The sequence below is a fragment of the Budorcas taxicolor genome, chromosome 2 (assembly GCF_023091745.1).
Source record: "Budorcas taxicolor isolate Tak-1 chromosome 2, Takin1.1, whole genome shotgun sequence".
NCBI lineage: Eukaryota > Metazoa > Chordata > Mammalia > Artiodactyla > Bovidae > Budorcas > Budorcas taxicolor.
In genome coordinates, this window is record NC_068911.1 from 151485058 (window position 1) to 151507860 (window position 22803).

Consider the following 22803-nt stretch of genomic DNA (forward strand, 5'->3'; position numbering starts at 1 on the left):
AGCTGACGTCTGAAGAACGAGTGAGATAATTAGGTGATGTGGGAGAAAAGTGTTTCGGCAGAAGGAATAGTTCCTGCAAAGGCCCTGGGGTTGGGGGTAGAATAGAACACTCAAAGAATTGGAAGAAGGCTGGTGTGGTTAGAGGGCGGAGGTGGGGTGGGGGTTGCTGGGAGGCGAGACTAGAGCCTGGAAGGGCAACACCAAGAGACGTATATTTTTGTAAGAGCCAAGGAATACCACTTGTGGTTTAGAGTATTGGTTGTTCTTCAATATCCTTTCCCCCTCTGTTCTTTCAGTGTTTAAATCCTAGAGTTTTAGCTACTCATTTAACTTTCCATACTGACTTGCATATGGATTTGCCCATGTGACCAAGTTCTGATCAGCGGGTTGTGAGCAAAGGGCAGGCTTCCATTTCTTCCTATTTCCTTCTCATCAGCTGAAATCTTCTCACTGGGCTGAAGGAGTCATCCTAGACCTTGAGATAGAAGCCATATATATGCTAAGGATGGCAAAGCAGCAACACAGAGAGAAACTAGATCCCCATCATCAAGAAGCATGCATAGCAGCCCCAGGCTGCTAAACTCAGACTATATGTGACATGTGGATAAATTTCTGGTGCTTCCCTGGTGGCCCAGATGGTAAAGCGTCTGTCTGCAATGCGGGAGACCCAGGTTCGATCCCTGGGTCTGGAAGATCCCCTGGAGAAGGAGATGGCAACCCACTCCAGTACTCTTGCGTGGAAAATCCCATGGACAGAGGAGCCTGGTAGGCTACAGTCCGTGGGGCCACAAAGAGTCGGACACGACTGAGTGACTTTACCTACTTACTGATAAATTTCTAAGCTGTTTAAACTATATATATATATATATATAGTCTTTATCATGAAAGTTACATCTGTATTCTCAGTTACCGTTACAGACTGAGTGTTTGTCCCCTCAAAGTTCATATGGTGAAATCCTAACCCCAGTGGTATTAGAAGGCAGGGCCTTTGAGAGGTGATTAGGTCATGAGGGTGGAGCTCCCATGAATGGGATTAGTCTTTATGAAAGAGGCTCCAGAGAGCTCTCTTGCCCCTCCTACCGTATGAGGACACAGTGAGAACACATCTGTGAGCCAGGAGGGGGCTCTCACCAGACACTGAACCTGCCAGCACTTTGGTCTTGGACTGCCCAACCTCCAGAACTGTGAGAAATAAATGTTTGTTATTCAAGCCAGCAGCCTATGGGACTTTTGTTATGGAAGGACTAAGACAGTGTCACACCACTAAAGTGTTCTCCGTGACAGAATCAGATTTCTGTCTTGAAGTGATCACTCTGGCTGCTGAGTGGAAGGCAGAAGCAGAACTACCCGAGCCCCCGTCAAGGAGGACAGTGTCTTGGACCTGCAAAATAGCTATGAAGATTGTACTGGAGTCTACTAGAATACCTTTCACCTGGTGTAGTGGAAAGAGCATAGACTCTGCCCTCAGGGATGGTTAGGTTCTGCTCCTGGATCCACTCCTTTGTCACTGTGACCTTGGGCAAGTTACTTAGCATCTCTGAGTCTCATCTATAAATACAAATTGAGGTTCTCTGTAGGGTAGGGGCTATATGGTTAATTTTAAGGTGGCTTTCAGACCTGAATTGCAACATCAGCTCTTCCCTGGGTCTGCAGCCTGCCGTCTTACCCCACCCCCACCCCCGCCCCCCAGAGACTTTGGACTTGCCAGCCTCCATAATAAATCTTTCCTTAAGATGACTGTGCCAATCCTTTAAGATAAATCCCCCCTCTGAACTGTCTATCTATCTACACACCATATTAGTTTTGTTTCTCTGAAGAACTCTGACTAATTAAGGGTAAACTTTCTATCAATTTATAATATACATAACAGCGAGTGCATAATTATGAAGGGCACAGATCACCGATTTTGTACAGAGTGAACACACTCAACTGCCATCCACAAGAAGATATAAAACAATGGAATTCCGTGAAGGTAGCTGTGTCAAAGGCATAGTGTTTCACTCTAAATCCCTACATAAAAACAGATATAACAATCAGCAAAAGTGCAATCCCATGGATAACATTTACAACAAAATTAGATGGCAAGTTATCCCCCACGAAACCCAAAATACAAGTGTGTGAGGACAAGGCACCAAGACTCAGAATTGGCATGTGTGCAGAAGCAAGCAGAGGAAGCAGTGAGCTTCTGATGAGCCTGAGAATAGGAGGGACATAAAGATAACTGATAGGTGCTGGTGGGTCAATTTGAGAATGTGGCAGAAACTGATCCAGCAGTGAGTGCTGCAGCCGCAGCAGCAAGCAGTCTCCAGGAAGATTTGATATAAATGAGCACTCTAGCCCTAGTGAACTCTCAAGATGGGCTGGCCATCAGGGCTCTCTGCCAGGACAGGAGCCCACGCTAAGAAGAAAGTACTTGGAGAAGAATCAAAACTCGGCAGGATAGGTACAACAAAGATAAAGACAAGACAAGGCTCAGACAAGAATGGGGAGGGGAGCAGAGCCAAGAAACCTTAGAAAGCATGCTGCCACATTTTTTATTACTGTATGAGAATTGCAGGAAAGAGAACTCTGTGAACTTAGGAGACTCACTCTGACCCACAGTCAGATACAACTGAGCTCACACACACACACATACACACACACACACTGAGCACATCCTAGTATATGCCTTATGGTGAATATATATATATATTATATATTTCTGTAGGTTATAAACCTAGGAGTTAAAATTCTGGGTCACAGGATATACAGATGTTCAACTTTAGTAGGTGCTGTAAAGTGTTTTCCACAGTGCTTCTGTCAATTTGGGGGCTTTCCTGGCGGTTCAGTGATAACCAATTCACCTGCTAAGCAGGAGACATGGAGTCAGTCCCTGGGTCGAGAAGATCCCCTGGAGAAGGAAACAGCAACCACTCCAGTATTCTTGCCTGGGAATAACCATGGACAGAAGAACCTGGTGGGCTACAATCCATGGGGTCGTAGAGTCAGACATGACTTAGCAACTAAGCATCAACAACCTATCAATGTATACTCGTTACCAGTGTGCAAGAGTTCTTGTTGCTCATATTCTTACCCACACTTGCTCTTTTCTGTCTGTTTTCATTTTAGTCATTTTGATGGACTATAGTGAAATCTCACTGTGGTTTTAATTTACATTTTTCCTGGTGTCTAATGAGGTTTAGCACTTTTTCAAAAGCTTAATGGCCATTTAGAGTTCCCATTTATAAAACACCTGGTCAAGTCTTTTACCCATTTAAAAAATTGAGTTGCCTCTCTTTTCCTGATTGATTTATTTGTTTTTATGATTCTGAGATTCCTCTTATATTCTATAACCAGTCCTTTGGCAGATATATATTGGTTTAGCTGAAAAGTTTGTTTGGGTTTCTGATAGATATTATGGCTATTATGGAAAACCCAAACACACTTTTTGGCTAACTCAGTATTTCTTCTTCCATTCTCTGGGTTTCCTTTTTTATTCTCTCAATGATGACTTTTGATAAATAGAAGTTCTCAATTTTAGTGTAGTCCAGTTTATCAATCTTTTTCATTTGGTTGGTTATTTTAAATTTTATGTCCTGTTTACAAAATCGTTGTCTACTCCAAGTCATGGAAATATTTTGTTAAGTTATTATCAAGAAGCTGTATTCAGCCTGTGATCCATTTAGAATTGATTTTTGTGTACAGTGTGAGGTAGAGATTGTCTGGCACCTTTTATTGGGAAAAAAAATCATCCTTTCCCCCAGGTATTAGAACTTTATCATAAATCAGGTGACCGTAAATTTAGGGGTCTGTTCATGGAATTTGCTCCATTTGTCTATCCAATATCATGCTGTTTTAGATGTTGTGTGTGTGTGTGTGTGTGTGTGTGTGTGTGTGTGTGAGAGAAGTCACTCAGTCGTGTCCGACTCTTTGCGACCCCGTGGACTCTAGTCTGCCAGGCTCCTCTGTCCGTGGGGTTCTCCAAGCAAGAATACTGGAGTGGGTTGCCATTTCCTTCTCCAGGGGATCTTCCCAACCTAGGGATCAAACCTGGGTCTCCTGCATTGCAGGCAGATGCTTTATCCTCTTGGCTACCAGGGAAGCCTTAGATATTATAGATTTAGAAAAGATTGGGTATCTGGTTATTGGATAGATAAGCCTTCCAACTTCTTTTTCTTCAATACTGTCTTTACTGTTTTGTCCTTTTGATTTCCATATAAATTTTAGAGTCAGCCTATCAATTTTCATTCGGAGAAGGCGATGGCACCCCACTCCAGTACTCTTGCCTGGAAAATCCCATGGACGGAGGAGCCTGGTGGGCTGCAGTTCAGGGGGTTGCGAAGAGTGGGACACGACTGAGCGACTTCCCTTTCACTTTTCACTTTCACACATTGGAGAAGGAAATGGCAACCCACTCCAGTGTTCTTGCCTGGAGAATCCCAGGGACAGGGAAGCCTGGTGGTCTATGGGGTCGCACAGAGTCGGACACGACTGAAGCGACACAGCAGCAGCAGCATCAATTTCCACTGAAACATCTACTGGGGATTTGACTGGGATTGCATTTAGTCTTTTGACAAATCTGGGGGAAGTAGACACACTATTGAATTTTACAATCCATTGGTATATATTTTTCTGTTTATTTAGGTTTTCTTTAATTGGTTTTACTACTGTTTCCTGGTTTTGCATGTAGAATCTTGAATATTTTTCATTAGATTTATTTCTTGGTATTTGATGCTTTTTTGGTGTATGATAAATGGCATCACTTTAAAAATTTCAGTTCTAATTGTTATTGCTTATATATAGAAATACAATTGATTTTAAAAATGTTGACCTTATATCTGGTGACCTTGATGAACTCTTTTGTTAGTTTCATACATTCTTCTTTTTTCTTCATGTACAGTCTTATAGTCTCTAAATAAAGTTTTCTTTTCATCTTTATACCTTTTATTCCTTTTCAGCTCAGATCTCCAGTATAATGTTGAATAGAAGCAATAATAGAGACATTCTTGTCTTGGTTTTAGTATCAGGAGGAAATCTTTTAGTATTTCACTAGTAATTATCATATTTGATGTGGTGGGGGCCCTGCACAGGTGTGTGATCCTTTGAGGAGAACATCTCCATAAGGAGAATGACCTGGCCTGTGGCATTGGAGCCTGAATGGGGTGAGAAGGACCTTGCAGTATTAGGGCAGTACAGTACGGGGCTTCAGAGCCCAGGCAGACTAAGGAGGCCATGTTAGGCAGCCTCGTGTGGTGTGTTGGTGCCCCATTAGGGGGAGGCACAGGTCTACATGTGGTGAAAGGTATTAGACCCCTGAAGGGTAAGGAGAGCTTTTACATAAGGGATGGCCTGGCACAGGGTATCAGAACCCTAGTTCAGATAGAAAAATATTTATGGAAGATTTGCAGAGGAAGGGAAGTGGAGGTTATAGGAGATTGATAACATACAAAGCGTTGAATACAGTCAGGAAATACATTGAGGAAAGTGGGAACCAGGTTTCTTACTGTTAGAGAAAGAAGTTATGAAAAGAGGTACAACTAGAATGAATGCTACAGCTATACATAAAAATGCCTGCAGATTACAAAACTACAGCCCACTATATGGGTTGAATGGCTCCCCACCTCTGCCTCCCCCTCCCCAAAGCTATATTCATATTCTAACATGTAGAACCTACAAATATGACCTTATTTGATAAAAGGGCCTTTGTCAATATAATTAAGTTATGGATCTCAAGACGAAAATCATCCTGTGTTTTGAATGGGCCCTAAATCCAATGGCAGGTGTCCTGCTAAGAGAAAGGCAGTGGCTCCTGCATTATAGGCAGACTTGAGAGACGCAGAGGAGAAGGTGATGTGAAGACAGAGGCAGAGATTGGAGTGAAATGTCCACAAGCAATGGAGCTCCAAGGACTGACACAGTCATCAGAAGCTTAGGAGAAAGGCATGGGGTGGATTCCGCCGCAGAGCCTTCCAAAGGAACAAAGCCTGCCAACACCTGGCTTCTGGACTATGAGAGAAATTCCTGCTTATTTCAGGCCACGACGTTTGTGGTAATTTGTTACAGTGACCCCAGAAAACTAATACAGCCACTAAGTCCAAATGAAATATTATCCCAATTTTATCTTGACCCCAGGAACTGTCATAGCATTTCAACATCCTCTGCATAAGGAAACAGGTAACAAAGGGGGAGTTGGAATGGAAACAGCATCTTAACCAATTGTGGCTAAAATACCAGTTCTTCAAATTTTGGAAAAATCATAAAACTCTAAATACATGAATAAGGCCCCTCCCAGGACATTGGAAGGGGTCTGGCCAAGTAAGAGTACCTGAAGCTTACAAATGATAAGTTTTACAGGTGAGACGCACAGTGTAGTGTTATAAAGCCAAGCACTAAGTCAGATGGCCTAGGTTCAAATTCTAGTTCAGAAGTACCTGGCTGTTGACTTCAAACAAGTTACTTAAACTTTCTGTGCCCCAATTTCTTCCTCTGTAGAATATAAATGATAAAAACAATATTTACCTCATAGGGTTATTAACATGGTTAAGTGACATGATACATATAAGTTGCATAATACATGTCACACACACATAGAACATTATATACCCCATGGTAAGTACTCAATACACATTAGCCATTCTGTGATTTACTGGGCCAGCCAATGTTCTAGGCATTGGGGTGTAAAGACAAATGAGAAATGGCCCTTGCCTTCAAGAAGCTCACTTTAGAGGGGAAATAGAATATAAAATGATCACAATACATTTGCTTAATTGGGATCTATATATGTAGTAGGAGAATAAAGAAATATATGAAAAGATAAACATCAAATCTGGAACACTGGTTATTTTGTTGGCCAGTTAGTGATAGAGAAAAGAAGGCTATTGGGTAGAAGATGAGGAAATGGAACTATAGGCAATATTTTATTATTTAAACCAGGTATGTTGTTTTGGCTTCTCTGGTGGCTCAGCAGTAAAGAATCCACCTGCAGTGCAGGAGCTGCTGGAGACATGGGTTTGATCCATGGATTGGGAAGATCCCCTGGTTGCATGGCATCCCAACTCCGGTATCTTGACTGGAAAATCCCATTGACAGAGGAACCTGGCAGGCTATCGTCCATAGGGTTGCAAAGAGTCAGACAAGACTGAAGCAACATAGCACACATGCACACACTTATTGTTTTACTTTTTATAACTTTTTGTATTTTTCACTTATTGCATAGCAATTTTAAAGATTCCCAACCCCCAATCATAGCCTAGAAATAGTAGAGGTGCCAGACATTGAGGGGCTCTTTGGGCTTGGACAATGAGTTCTCCCACAGGTCTGTGCTAGAGACTGTCTTCTGTTTTCTGGATATATTGTGCAACCTTTGGGAGGAGGATAAGAGTCCCCATAACAACTGAGATTGAATTTCCCTCCACCCCAATGGAATGAGACTAGGAGTCAGATTTAATTTAACATCTCCCCTACAAAGGAAAAAAAGAAAATGTCTTGCTCATCAATCTGTGTTGAGTGAATGAATGGAAAGATGAATTCTGAATGGATGCTGAGGTAGTCACACAATCACTATCAAGACTGTGTTTGGATCATAGTGTAGTATAGGAAAGTAGTGTCCTATTGCAGAATAATCCAGAAGCTACTTGAAAGTAAGCAGCCTCAGAGTTAAGAGAGAGAGATGAACCATGTTGTAACCCAAAACTGTGGTTTTGTTGGGGCCCCAGCCACTCTCCTGAGAGAGCTCCCCAAGGGCAGGCCAGACCGAAGACCTGGAAGAGAACCCTGGGGCAGCTTAAAGCTCAAACCTACCCCTACCCCGCTCCTCACAGACATTGTGCTAATGGCCCTGATGATAACAAATGGTTCTGTGTGGCCACAGCTGCCTCTTAGACTGGTTGGGGGCAAACTTGATTCAGAAGCATGATGGAGGGTGAAGCATCAAGTTTCCTATTTAGCAGGAAGCTGATATCGAAGGAATGCAACCTGGCAGCTGCCCAGAAAGAGGACTTGACAGTTGTGCAGGCTGTGGGGAAATGGCTTTCTTGTCCCAGGGCTTTCACTTTGAGGGTTACTGGGATTCAATGAACACCAATCACCAGCTACAGTTTGCACGAGGAGGTTTGAGAAATTCAGCAGGAAATAAGCCTTGGGGTCAGGAGCCAGGTTGTGGTCTACAGTGTTTCATCCAGATTCAGTCCTTCGCTGACAACCAGGTGCGAGCGACCATCCCCTTCAGTGATCAAGACCCAACACATACTTCGCTGAAGTTAGCAACAAATGTCCAGAAGGAAAATTTCCAGGCAGGAAGTTCTATTTATTGGAACTTTTTTCCTTTGCAAATATTAAATTTGCTGCTCAAATTACTTTAAGATTAGAAGAAAAGTGGGAAGGAGGGGTATTTATTGGGTCATAGACTTGCATTAGGTCCAGCTGGATCCAGGGGCTTAAATTACATGAGGAATCTGTCCCTCCATATGTTGCCTCTGTTTTCATGGGTATTAGTTCAGATGACCTCTCTCCATGTGAGGGCAAGAGAGTCACCAACATCTCAATGCTGAGCAGCCTCAGAGGAAGAAAAACATCTGATTCTCAGTAGTGCTAGTAAAACTCCAAGAACTGAAGCATCTCATTCTCAGTAGTTCTAGTAAAACTCCGAGAACTGCATCTTGTTAAGATTGGCTTTGGTTGTCGGCCCATCTCTGATCCATTGTGACTGGGGAGGTAGATGGTCAGATACATAACTCTTAACGCGGCTGTTGAAAGTATCAGGTGAAATCTTGCCTAAGGATGTGCTTTGTAAGCTGTAAAGCACAGTATTCAGTACAGGTCTGGCCATTAGGTACATGGAAAAGACATGCCCATTGCCCCATGTAAACCACATGAATTGAGAGTGTGGGAGAATTAATTTCCCAAAAGCAAGTTAGGGTATTCTTACTGCAGGGAGGCTGGATGCTCTTCTGGCAGCAAGAGCAGTGGTTCTTAACAGAAGAAACAGGTGAGACCCAGCCATCTCCCCAAGTTTTCCTCTTTCTCTTAAGACCACACAAAGAAATTATGGTTCCATGGGTCTGAGATAGGTCCCAGAAATTATATTTTTACAAAGTTCCTTCAGATGACTCTGCTAGGCAGAGTAGTTTAGAAGCTACCAGTTAACCTAGCAGACAACCTCCTTACACTTCTCCGCTTTTTGTTCAATCACTCAGTCATATCTGACTCTGTGACCCCATGGACTGTAGCCCACCAGGCTCCTCTGTCCGGATTCTCTAGGCAAGAATTCTGGAGTGGATTGCCATTTTCCACTCCCTACCCCAAATCAGAAGTGAGTATGGAACTTCCCTGGTGGTACAGTGGATAAGAATCCACCTGCCAATGCAGGGGACACAGATCTGATCCCTGGTCCAGGGAGATTCTGCATGCCATGAATGATCTATACCCCTGCACCACAAGTACTGAGCCTGCTGTCTGGAGTCCTCAAGCCACAGGTGCTGAAGCCTGTGAGCCTAGAGCCTATGCTTTGCAATAAGAAAAGCCACCACAGTGAAAAGCCTGCGCACTGCAACTAGAGAACAACCCCCACTCCCTGCAACTAGAGAAAGCCCACGCACAGCAACAAAACCCCAGTGCAACCAAAAATAAAAAAATATTTTTAAAAAAGTGAGTATGTGTGCGGCCCTAGGTGATAAAATCAGGATTGCTTTTTTACTTAAAGGAGATAAAAATAAAGGATTGATCTTATATTTTGAGACCACAGAGATGAAAGCGTTAATTAACGAATCTGTTACAAACCCCATCCCCCCTCAGCCCCTAATCCTGGACAAATAGGAGGTAAACGGGCTGCTCTCCAGTGCTGGGCCCTAAGCAGGTTCACCAGGGCTCCTCCCACAAGCATTTACTCACTAACCCTCATTGCTCAGAGGGCAGTACAGGCGGTGGCTGAGGCCTGGCTCTGCCTTGGGAAAGGTGCTTAGCATTTATCACAGCTTGAGGGCGGAGAGGAAAGGCCGTGGACTGGAGAGGACACAATACCATATGGAGGAACAGGACCTCAGTTAAAAATTGATTTTATCCCCCTGCCAGTGGTTGCTTAGCTGCGAGACTTCAGGATAAACTGGAGTTAGATTAGCTGCAAAGGTAGAAAGGGGAAGGGCAGGGTTGGTCAAGTAGTCCAGTCCCATTCTCTGTAACTCACCAGAGGACATGGATCAATTTACTACTATTTATTATTATTTTTCATCTCTCTGTAATTTCTGTTGTATGTTCTTTGAAGGCCAGAGGTCACCCCCACCCCAATTCTATTTCCTATTCCCCGCCCCTAACCCAGTACTTTCTAGCTCACAGTTTCTCAAATAGTATTTGCCATTATGGATTTTATAATTTTGCAGAACATTCTCTCAAAACTCTTGAAAAGAAGATCTGACCCTCCATGGAGTCTCTGGAGCTTTGTAGAAACAGCAGGGTGTGAGATGAGTAGCCAGAGAATGCCCTCTGAAAACTGCAGTCAGAATGCAGGGCCAGCATGGTGCCGGGCACATGGCAGGCACACACAGCTTCACAAAATTAATGAGGCCCACAGTGGACTGGAGATGGGGCCAGTGCCTGATATGCTGGCAGGTCTTTGTGACCTCAGGAATCAAATCAAACAACCCCCCACCCAGGAACAGTCTGAGAAGCAATAGCTGCCAGCATAATGGCCCAGAAGAAAGGATAGCTCTAAATTCAGGTCTCAAAAGCCAAACAAAAAGAAATGATAGTACAACCCCTACCCTTTAATGAAGAATGTTCTAATGAGAGAAAAAAAAAAAAAAAATGCTAGTGGTACAGGTCAGACAAACTGTTCCTGCCCTGTAAAAATAATGACAGTATAATTTTGTAATAACACATTTTGTAACACCAAGCACCATGCACATATAATATACAAGCATTGTGGAGCATTGTGAGATAAAATAAAATCTTACAGCAACCCTATGATGGTCCACCTTTACAGGCCTCGGAAGAATTTAGAAACTTGCCCACGGTCCCTCAGCTCATAAGTGGAGGGGCTAGGCTTGAATCCAGACCTGCATGACTCTAGAACTCATGTATGAATCCCTACACTGTCTTTTTTTTTTTTTAAGGTGACAAATATTTTCAGTGCTATTTGTGAATGAATCAGATCTCTTCCTGGCCCCTCCCTCTGCTAACAAAGGAGTCTGGGACAGTGAGCTCCTTGTTCAGTCCTAAAGAAAGATTGTAACCGAGGGCTCAGCCTCTCTCAGGAGGCAGCCCCTGAACTCCAGGTTGAATTTAAGTTAAGATTAGAAAGGCTCTCGTGATCATGAGCTTAGGGATCTGAACATCCCTAGAGTTTAGGGATCAAGTTCCATGCAGGGGGTGACAGAGGATGAGATGGTCAGATGGCATCATAGACAGTGGACATGAGTTTGAGCAAACTCTGATAGTGAAGGACAGGGAAGCCTGGAAGTCCATGAGGCCACAAAGAGTCGGATACAACTGAGCAACTGAACAACAACAGGGGTTGTTGGGGCAGATGAAAGTGGGGCAGAGGCAAAGATTGTGTGGGAACCCAGGGAATATCTGAGCTAGAGTTCTCAAAGCCTCTTTTCTTTCCCTGAGAGTCTCCAAGACAGGGTTTTCAAACCTCCCTGGGCTCAAGCCAGGGCAGAGAGAACCCCTCTCCCATCCAGGGCATCAAGATGGGAAGGTAGGACTCCCAGAGTGGAATCAAGATAGAGGACAGAGGCAGGGAAGGAGATAGACAGCTACGTGAAGACCCAGACACAGCGGCAGCTTTCCTGCAGCCACCTGCCTGGTTGAGATGGAAACGCTGATTCCAGCTCCAGCCCCCAGACAGGCTAAGAATATCCCAGAAAAGCAACAGCCACCACCCCCACCCTTCTTGATCTGCTCCTGCATCTGGAGTGCTATGCTGGGCTCCAGCAGGGCAGGGAAGAGACAGAGATGCTTGTGGCTGGGGTTGAGGGGTGAAAGAGAGGAGGCAAAAAAATGGGCTTGGTGGAGGGAGGAGGAGATGAACTGAGAAATAAAGCTATTGAAGAGTATATATATATATACACACATACATACATACATACATATATATATATATATATTGCTGGGAGGATTGGGTAGAGAGGACTGTTTTTAGGGGGCAAAAAAGGGAGATGAAGGCAGGAGCCAGACAGCCGGGGAGAGAAGATCCAAGTATGAAGAAGTATGAGGATGTGAGAGGGCTGGCATCAGTAACCTAGAGGGTAGACCAAGGCTTTATTAAGGGAGCAAAGCTTAGGGCAAGGAAAAAGAGCCCCAGCCTCGCCCTTGTCCTCCCCTGACCCTTCATCCTGGGCCTTCCAGCCTCTCAGCCTTGGCCTCTTCCCCCCGTGTCTCGGAGCACCACTTCCGCAACTGTGCTTATCAACCCTATTTTCTTTTCTATAAATCCTTTGTTTGGGCTCTTCAATTAAGTCCTCCTAGCAAGGGGTCTGCTGGAAAGTGAAAGGCATGAGAACATGGGTTTCCCTCTTGGCAGCTAGCAACACCGCCTTTGTCAAGTCCATCTCTTCTCTCTGCTCCGTCTCTTTCTACACTCCCCACTGTTGCCTGGGGGCAGGCAGGGTTTCTACTCCCTCCATGGCCTCCCCGCCCCAGCTCCTCTGGGGTGAGGTCCTCTGGAGAGGGAGGGAGGGCTGGTGCATACGCTCTCTCTTTGCACACCTCAGGAGCCGAGCCTTTGGGTGGGAGGAGTGAATCAGGGTAGGGCGGCAGCCGGATCCAGGCATTCAGATGCCCAGGCTGAGTCTCTTCTCTGGCTGTTTTAAGAACCTACATTGTCATCAGCCCCTTTGTAGGGGCCTCTTGGAGACATGAGATGCAATGACCTTGAGTTCCAGGGCCTCCAGCCTTGATGTTTACTGGGGAGACCATCTTGGCATCCTGTCCTTTGTTGAACCATCTTTCAGGCTCGGCTCCCCACCCCCCGCCACCCACCCCCCCCACCCCCCTCACCCCCCCCACCCCGCTAAAGCTTGGCGGGACCTAGGAACATTTACATTTCTGAGAGCCTGAGCACCCCTCCCCTTCATCTCCTGGGTAGAACTGCAGAAGGGCAGGCCTCACACAGATGCTGTGCACACAAGCCTGAGCCCATCATGCAGAAATAAGGAGAACCAGACAGGACTGGAGCTAGAAAGTGAAACAGATTCACAGGGCAGGTTTTATTTAGAAACAGATTCGTAGAGCTAGAAGAGGCTCTAAGAACCATTTTTAAGTTCAATCCCAAGATATTATCTTCCTCCTTCAGTGTTTTTTTTTTTTTTCCCTGATGATAAAAATATGTAGAATTCCTGCATTGTAGTGTGAAGGGAGAGCTGAAATGACTTCTCCAAGTCATACCATTAATAAGTTGTGGACTAAAACTCCTGACAGAGGGTGAGATGGTTGGATGGCATCACCAACCTGATGGACATGAGTTTGAGCAAGCTCTGGGAATTGGTGATCGACAGGGAAGCCTGGTGTGCAGTCCATGGAGTCACAGAGTCGGACATGACTGAGTGACTGAGCTGAATTGAACTGAAAACTGCATCCTAGACTATGACTTATCAGATAAAAAGATAAAAAGCAGCCAAAGGGCAGAAGAGTTTGAGCAGCATTGCCTTTGGATGTTCCCTTGAAGATGGGGCTCATTTGGGGAATTCCCTGGTGGTCTACTGTCTTTCCATAAAGCCCACCTTCTCAGGATGCCTTTCCGGTTTCACTGTGCTTATCCTCCTTGGCCTCCACCCTGTAGAGACAGAAACTCCCTCTTTCCTCCCTTAATAATGCAAGCTTTTTTGGTAACAGAAATGCTGTCGCTCTTTATAGATTTGCTTTTATTATTTTATCTTCTTGTCCTTTAAAATTCCATCCATATTCTTCTTGCACATCTTGGACTGAGAACTCAGAGCCCAGCCCTTAACCGAGTTGTTACGTAGCAGCTGCTGCTGGCAGGGGAAGAGGTTAGAAAGACTGATGTTAGGAAGGGCGTCAGGTCCCTCCCAGTCAGTCCATAAAAGCTTCTTGGAGGAGATGGAATTTCAAGAGCTTGACAAAGGCAGATTGGTGGTTTGAGGGAGGGTCCTGGCCCAGTGATAGGAGCTCAGAGATTCAAGAGGGATGACCAGACTAGGAAGGTGGTGATCATGTGAGCCCAAGAGAGGGGGTCTGAGGCAGGGCAAGAGGAAGATGAGAAGGGGAAATATGATCTTTTAAGGCACCTGAAGCAGAAGAGGGAACTCTCAATTCTAAAAGGACAGCAGGTCACTGCTGGTCTTGGAATGTCCCACAGTGGTGACATCTGTAGGGGTTACATAGACTCTTGTCCTGAATGACACCAGCAGTAGGCCTTACGTCAGTGAGGGACTCCTGGGAGCAGAGGACCCACGTGCCATTCAAATCCACGTGCCTGGTGTTTCTGCCGGTGCAACTCAGTCTCTATGGGGCCTGTCCTTAACTACTGGTGAAGCGACTGTTCCTTGGGTGTCAGATAAAGGCTGACTCAGAAAGCCTTGTAGGAGGAAGTAGGACCAATTACAGAAACTGAAAAAAGGGAACATTTTTCAGTAACTATGGGGAGAATGAGAGGTTGGGCAGGTCAGCTTGAGTTGTGAGAGAACAAAGATCAGATCTAAGGGAACAGGAGAGACCCCACTGAGAAAGTACAGTTGAGTGCTGAGTCAGGGAAGGGTACAAGTTGGCCTGTGTAAGGTGGTGTACGGTAGGGAATCAATACAGCTAGACCACAGGCCCCCACAGGGGTGGGGTGGGGGCAGGCCTGTGGGATAGCTGAGAAAAGCTGGTGCCTCTGTTGGCAGCCCAAGGGGATTCTGAAATAGCCTTTCTGCAATGAACTAGGTACACACGTGCATACACAGAAGCCCTGACAGCAGTGGATCCTTGGAGCTGGGTTGGTGGTCTCTGAGGAGCATAGAAGTGACTCCGGGGCCAAGTCTGAGAATTCTGCTGAATCCATGTGTGTGTTAGTCGTTCAGTTTTGTCAGACTCTTTGCACCCCCATCAACTGTAGCCCACCAGGCTCCTCTGTCCATGGGATTCTCCAGGCAAGAATACTGGAGTGGGTAGACATTTCCTTCTCCAGGGGATCTTACTGACCCAGGGATCAAACTCAGGTCTCCTGCACTGCAGGCATATTCTTTACCATCTGACCCACCAGGGATAGGTGAAGGCTTCTCTCCTCCATGAAACCCATACCTACCTCCAAAGTCCACTTAAGAAGCCAGAAGACTCCTGTGCTGGGGAGCCAGAGATCAGGCCAGGAGAAGGGTGGACACAGTCCTTCAAGGCAGATAGAACAGCCCCAAACCAGCTGGGCTCCAGACCTGCAGGTAAGACCTAGAGAATACCAAATCCGGGACAAAGGCCTTATGGGTGCCGAGGAGAGAACAGACAGACCCAGAGAGAAATGGGCAGGACCCAGCCTAATAGCCTAGAGCTGGGAATGGGGTCAGCTAGGACCTGAATGGCAGGGGGCATGTGACAATAAAAACCCATCTCAGCCTGGACCCAGGACTGGCCATGGGTGGGACCAACCCTCCTGGGCCTCCCTCTGCACAGAAGGCCAGTCTGCTATCTGAGACTGGACAGACCAATTTCCAGAATTTCCCCAGGGACCAATCACCCATCATCCATCCGAGTGTGAAATCAGGGGATTGGAGGGGAGAGGGGCAAAGAGCAGGACCAGAGCTCAGGGCGTCTTATCACAGACTCAGCAGCAGAGAATCAGGTCGGCAAACCGTGGCTTTGGCGACAAATCTGAGTGTCTTACCACCCCCAGAGTAAAGGCCTCTAAGGAGGCGGGTCGCGACCTTTAGGCAGACCAGGGCCCAGCCAACACCTCGTCACAGGCAGAGCAAGAATACACCTGCTGCAGTCTTCCCTCGTGGCCACATGGGGGAAGGGAGGGGAGGAGAGTTAAGAGGGAATCCACCTACTGCTAGGTTGGAGGAGCTGGTGCAGTGCGACCCAGCTGGGGCCTGGGCGGCTTGATGAAGGCACTCGCCTTGATGAAGCAGCTGCCCACGCTGCCCTCCCCCCAACCCCAGCACATAATCAAAAGGGGAGGAGGCTGTTCCCATGGCATCTCTGCTATCGCGATCCAGTGCATCAAAACAAGTTGATTCAGGGCCCTAGGACCTGTAGGTGTAGGTGGGAGCAGCCTCCCACACCCACCCACCCACCGGTTCTGACCCTGACGAGGTCCTCGAACCAGCCACCTCCTCCTTTCGCCTTTCTGGTGAAGGGACTGGACCAGAGACCAAGGCATGGGGATGGGCGGAACTTGAGATTGGCATGAGAGATTCTATTGGTCAGCGCAGCTGCCGGTTAGGAGGGCAGCTTGGGCAAGGATTGGCTGCGTGAGACGGGGCGTGGCGCGGCGAAGACTGGGCCCAAGGGGTGGGGCTGACGCTGCAGCTGGCGCAGCTCAGACCCCGAGCAGCCGGCGCAGAAAAGCCAAAGCAGCCGCGTTCTACTGCCCGTTCCCGCGCCCGGGCCGGGGCTGGGCCCCCACCGCCGGGTCCCCGGGGGCTGCAGCAGAGGCGGCGGCGCGGCGGGCAGGGGCGCCGCCCGCGGTTCCCGCCGGGGCCCGGGCGCCGGCCCCGCTCTGCAGGATGGGCACGGTGCTGTCTCTTTCCCCCGCCTCCTCGGCCAAGGGCCGGAGGCCCGGCGGGCTGCCCGAGGAGAAGAAGAAGGCGCCGCCCGCGGGAGACGAGGCGCTGGGGGGCTACGGGGCGCCGCCAGTGGGCAAGGGCGGCAAAGGCGAGAGCCGGCTCAAACGGCCGTCCGTGCTCATCTCCGCGCTCACCTGGAAGCGCCTTGTGGCCGCGTCCGCCAAGAAGAAGAAAGGCAGCAAGAAGGTGACGCCCAAGCCAGCGTCCACCGGCCCCGACCCCCTGGTCCAGCAACGCAACCGCGAGAACCTTCTCCGCAAAGGTCGGGATCCCCCCGACGGCGGCGGTGCCGCCAAGCCCCTGGCGGTGCCCGTGCCCACCGTACCCGCGGCCGCCGCCACCTGCGAGCCGCCGTCGGGGGGCAGCGCCGGAGTTCCGCCGCCAGGCTCGGACGGAGGGAAGCCGCCGCCGCCGCCGCCCCCAGCCCCGCAGGCGGCGCCGCCGGTCCCTGGCGGCTCGCCGCGGCGGGTCATCGTCCAGGCTTCTACCGGCGAGCTGCTGCGCTGCCTGGGCGACTTCGTGTGCCGGCGCTGCTACCGTCTCAAGGAGCTGAGCCCGGGCGAGCTGGTGGGCTGGTTCCGCGGAGTGGACCGCTCGCTGCTGCTGCAGGGCTGGCAAGACCAGGCCTTCATTACTCCCGCCAACCTGGTGTTCGTGTACCTGCTGTGCCGCGAGTCGCTGCGCGGGGACGAGCTGGCGTCGGCCGCCGAGCTGCAGGCCGCCTTCCTCACCTGCCTCTACCTCGCCTACTCCTACATGGGCAACGAGATCTCCTACCCGCTCAAGCCCTTCCTCGTGGAGCCCGACAAGGAGCGCTTCTGGCAACGCTGCCTGCGCCTCATCCAGCGGCTCAGCCCGCAGATGCTGCGGCTCAACGCCGACCCCCACTTCTTCACGCAGGTCTTCCAAGACCTCAAGAACGAGGGCGAGGCCTCCGCCAGCGCCGGGGGTCCACCCAACGGGGGCGCGCCCGCGGCCCCCTCCACCTCCTCCTCCTCCTCGGCCGCCAGGGACAGCTGCGCGACTGGAGCCAAGCACTGGACTATGAACTTGGACCGCTAGGGATAACCCAGGGCAGCGCCCGCTCCCCGCCCCAGCCCCTAACACACACTCGGAGACCCCGGGACCATCAAGCCGCCGCCGCTGCTACCGCCGCTCCGCGCCGTGGCCGGAGGAGGAGCCACTCCTGCCCCGCAGGGGAAGGTGGAGGCCAGGATGCCAGAGGCCTCGGCGTTTGGATTTGCTGGGCGCAGGGTGAGGGTGGGGGATGAGCGCGGGAGAGGAACCCCCAACCTCACCCTTTCTATCTATCTGCGCCCTCATCTCTCCAACTCTGCCCGGGTCACCCCCTTCCCTTCTCTGTGTAAGTCCGTCTCCCTCGGACTTGTCCATTTCTTCATCTCCTTCCTATATCTTCCCCTTCCCTCCTCCCTTCATCTTTTGCCTCCCCACCTTCCTCCTTGCAGTCACACTTTCCATCCCTTGGGTGTGTGTTTCCGTCTCCGTATTGCCCACTACCTGACTCTCTCTCATTGCCCCGTTCCTCTTTCTGCACCTCTGTCCCCATTTCCCCTTCTCTTTCCCCCGCTCCTGGCATGTGTCACCATCTTCCCCCTCCCGTCTGCCTTCCCCCCTCTCCGCCTGTTAGCTTGCATTTCTCTCTCCTACTGCGACCCCGTATTCTCCTCCCCAGACCGAAGGGAACATGAATTCTTGATTGGGATCGGCTGAGGTACAGCAGAAACTGCAGCCCCGGGAGCCCAGACAACCACCAGGATGGTCCTTCGCCCCATCCCCACCACCTCTCCCCACCTTTCCCAACGTGTTGCATGCCGGGAGTTGGGGGGAGGGGGATGCCAGCTTCAGGAGGCTGAGGTTTGGGAGCAAAAATCAACCTAGGAGGCCACCCCGGCGGTGGCGGCGGGGCCTCAGCAGAAGGGTGGGAGGAGACAGAGTACTCTTCTTACTCTGAGGGAGGAGCACCCCTCTTCCTTGCCCTTAGGTGTTTTTGTCCGCCCCACTCCCCACTTTTAATTTATTTGGTTGTTTCCGGAGGGAGGGGGGAGGGGCGGGGGTGGGCCCGGAACTGTCTGAGGTGCTGATTTGAGGCCGGACCAGAATTCTCCTGGGAGGGTACCAGGGACTGGGTTGGGCCTGGTGCCGTGTCCAAGGTGCCAATGATGCAGGCCGACGGTGCGGGCCGCATTGTCTGTCTGTCCGTCTGTCCAGGAGAGAACTATAAAGCGCTGGAAGCGCCTGCAGATGTTTTTGCGCCAGCCTTTTTTTGGGCCTTGGGAGGGAGGGAGCGGGAGTGGAACTATCATAGGCAGGGCACTCGGGCCCCCATGGGCCTAGTGGGGAGGGTCGAGTCCCTGAGAACGGCTACTGTTTCCGTCACCCCTCCCCCCACTGACTTCCATCTTACAGAGAGCAAAGTGAGGGAGCCAAAGGACGAGAGGCCTGGTGGTAAGGCTGAATTCCTGCCCCCACCCCCGCCGCCCCGCCACCCCTGCCTTCATTTTTTCTGACCACCTGCGCATTAACACCCAGGCCATTTAGGGGATAAGTGATGAGGACAGCAGAAGTTGCTCCCCTTTTACAGAGTGGCTCATTGAGGCAGCATCAGCTAGTTATTGTTGTTTTCTCTCTTTCCTCCACCTCTCCCTGCCATTCATTCTGTCGAGAGTTCCGTCAGGCCTGACTAGGTCTGTCTTCACCACTCTCAGGTAGGGCCCGAATGCCACACTTAGCCCCATACTCTTTCCCCTACCCATGGGGCTCCTTCAAGACTGTTTCAGCCACATGCCTACCCAGGGCAGCTTTGGGAGGTCCATCCCTGCTTGAGATTCAGACCTAGCCCTTAATCGCCAGGGAGGCTAGTACACAGGCAGCCTGGAAGACAGGAGCCATTCTTTGGGGTTGAATGAAGAAAAGTAAGCTAGTTAGCCTGAGATTCCTCTTTGGTCCCCGTTGCCTTCTTAACCACTTAGCTAAGCGCCCCATTCAGTTTTTCATTGGCCCGAGGAGGCCCTGGCTGCAGTGGAGCGCTGGCGTCTGTGACCCTGGTCTCCACGGAGACGTCCAGAGCATTCAGAGAGAGAAGAGGGAGAAGCCCACCTAGAAAGGCCCTGGTTCGCTGTCCGTGGTACTGACGGGGCGCACTCGACAGGGTGAGGGAGGGCATGCAGGAGTCGGAGGAGCTGCAGACGGCCTCCGTTAGGTTTTCCGGATAATTGGGAGTAGATGTGATCCTTTCTGGTGGAAAGTTACAGGAGTCTGGCCCAAGAACCCAGGAAGACTGTCCTCCTAGGAAGACAGATCTCAACTCTTCCCCGGACTCTGCCCAGCGCCCTCTCAACCGGCCAGTAGCCGGAAATCCCCAGTCCAGATTTGTGAATCGAGTTCCCGGCGGGGGCGGGGGGGGGGCGGGGGGAGGTGGGGAGAGCTGGTGGAAGGAAAGGCGGGAGCAGTCGCCCATTGGCTGGAATTTGGCGCAGTCAGCGCGGTGCCGTCATCTCTCTAGGTATGGAAGGAGAGAGGGAGGAGCACTTGGGTCACCCAGCGGCTGTCGCCATAGCAACCAGACTGAACAGGCGGGGTGGGGCGGGGCAGGGGAGGAGGGTGCCGTTTCCACTCTCTTACCTCTGGCCGGGAGGTTGCAGAGAACAATCCTGGTCCCTCTTATTTGGAACTAGTTATCGAAACTATTTGAGTGGGATTTCTGTGTTAGGAGAGCCCAACGGGGATGGAAAAGACACTCCTACAGAGACCCTCAAATATCCTTGGGGAGAGGCCTCTAGATTCTGCCCCTGAACGCATAGACACAGCACCCTTCTATTACTACGCTCCTATGCGCACTGGGACACACAGGTGGGCGACAGCGCGCTTGCCTCCAAGAACCTGTGGTCTGGCATTTGGAGAACTAGAATGAGAAAAAAGCCTTAGGGCCTGGTGGCAAATTAAATCTCACTTTCCTTGCCACGCCCCAGGCATGAGACATTGCCATAATCCGATTAAGTAGTGAGGGACTGGAGGAGGATCAGCACGAATACACGGAAGAATTGGCCTCCCGGTCAAACTTGGTCCGATTCCTGTTTTCTCAGGGAGAAGGTGGTCATTAAGAGAAGGACTCGGAGCAGTCTTTTGAGCAGGCAAAGTGAGAAGGGAGTAAATGCAGAAACAGAGTGACATGCCTTCTCTTGATTGCCCAGAAGTGAACCTCTGGGAAAATAAGTCCAGGCTTAGGACAGAGGTGGTGAAGAGGGCCCAGAGGTCGAGAGAGTCCAGCAGGAATGAGGGAGGGCTGGGCTGAGGAAAGAATGGAGATGGAGGATAGGAGACAGAAACCCAGATGGAGCCATGACTCAGCACTTCTGCTCAGCAAAGGTTGGAGGGCGGGGTGATTCTTACAGCACAGGGGCAACAGAGAAGGGAGGGGAGTAGGAAGCAAATGGGCAGATAAACTGTGATCTCACCATTTGCATGATACATGCTGATACATACATTGTTATACAACACATCTGAACACAGAAGCAGGTACATAGGCATTTAAGCTGATGAAGTCTCATTCAATCATAACATAAACACATCTCCACTTTCCTTCCCTGCCCTGCTTCCTGGAGCAGAGGACGTTCTGTTCTGAGAGCTATGCTTGCCTCTCCTTGGAATATCGTGGTACTTAATGGGAAAGGATAAACACAAAAAAATCACAGGTGTGTGTGTGTGTGTGTGTGTGTGTGTGTGTGTGTGTGGTGGTTGTCATGGTAACTGCTTTGCCTGCCAGGCAGGGTGCCCAGCAACCAGAGCATCTGGCAGTATCCAAGGGGACATCCTGTGGCCTCTACCCTCTGGGACTCTGCCATGGGCACCAGATGGGCATCTCTAGAAGATTTCTACTACAGAGGCTGCCAAACCAGCCCCTCTAACCATGCCACCATGACCAGGGACATCTGGTAGCCAGGTCTGGGGACCTGGCTTTCTTCATATGCCCAGTGGCCTCAAGACAACAGAGGTTAAACTTTAAAGACCTTTTTAAGACCATTACCGGGACTTTCCTGGTGGTCCAGTGGCTAAGACTCCAAGCTCCCAGGGCAGCTGGCCCAGGGTTCGATCCCTGGTCAGGGAACTAGATCCCACATGCCACAACTAAGGCCTGGCACAGTGAAATAAATAAATTATATATATATATATATATATATATATATATATATATATATACACACACACATACACAAAGACCATTACCTTCCCTTGCAGCATCTTGTCAGACATCCAAGAAGATCATCACACACAGGTTAGGTGTGTAAATGAGGCATACAAAAAGTGTTTTAGTTCAGTGTGATTAAAAATTGGGTATAAGACAGATAAACTGCAGAGCACAGTCTCAGGATTCAAGTTCCTTTGACCTGAGTTTAATATTTTGCTAAGGTTTTTAGACGCCATCTCTCTTTTACACTTGCAGACTGGCTGTCTGACTTTGTACTCTAGCACCCCACTTTCCTTATTTTCCTAGGCATTCAGTTTTAACCTCTTAGTTTCTGGCTTAAAATTCTCCCAACTGATTTTGGGCTTCCAGGGGATTTCTTTTTCCCGGGATTCTAATTCTTTAGCAGATCTCTCTCTACTTGGCGACATTGCCCACCATAGTTACTTCCCTTTTACAACTTTCCCCTGCCCCATTTCTTCACCTCCCTTGATCATAATCTCCTGTGACTGATATTTGGCTTCAAGACCATACATCATAAAATTAGTCTCTCTGCATGCATTTTTATATATGACAATCTAAAAGGAAGGAGGGGTGATGATAAACAATGTAAATATGAAAAGGGATATTTCTTTATAACCTTTCTACATTTTACACGTTTTTTGAAAATTTACATATTATCCCAGAAAACTGCAGGACATCAAGAAAAGCATAAGAAATAAGACTAATGATGGAAGGCTTGCCCTACTATATAATAAAATTTACTAAAGGGCTAAGGTCGCTAAAGCATAAGGCACTGATGTAGGAACAGATGTATCAATAGAACAGAATAGATAATCCCAAACTAAACTCCAACATAGGTGGCAATTTAATAGAAGATAAAGGCACCATTTCAGATCCATTGGGAAA

The 22803-nt window shown here is 49.1% G+C and overlaps 1 protein-coding gene across 1 annotated transcript; it reads left to right on the forward strand.

Annotated features, from left to right (window-relative positions):
* The first annotated feature begins 16631 nt into the window (after nt 1-16631).
* CDK5R2 (cyclin dependent kinase 5 regulatory subunit 2) lies at nt 16632-17753 on the forward strand. Its single transcript, XM_052636070.1, has one exon. It carries the CDS (start codon nt 16632-16634, stop codon nt 17751-17753), a length of 1122 nt encoding a protein of 373 aa, XP_052492030.1.
* The last annotated feature ends 5050 nt before the right edge of the window (nt 17754-22803 follow it).

Excerpts from the sequence above, each read along its gene's own strand:
- CDK5R2 (XM_052636070.1), top strand. The coding sequence starts at position 16,632 with ATGGGCACGGTGCTGTCTCTTTCCCCCGCCTCCTCGGCCAAGGGCCGG.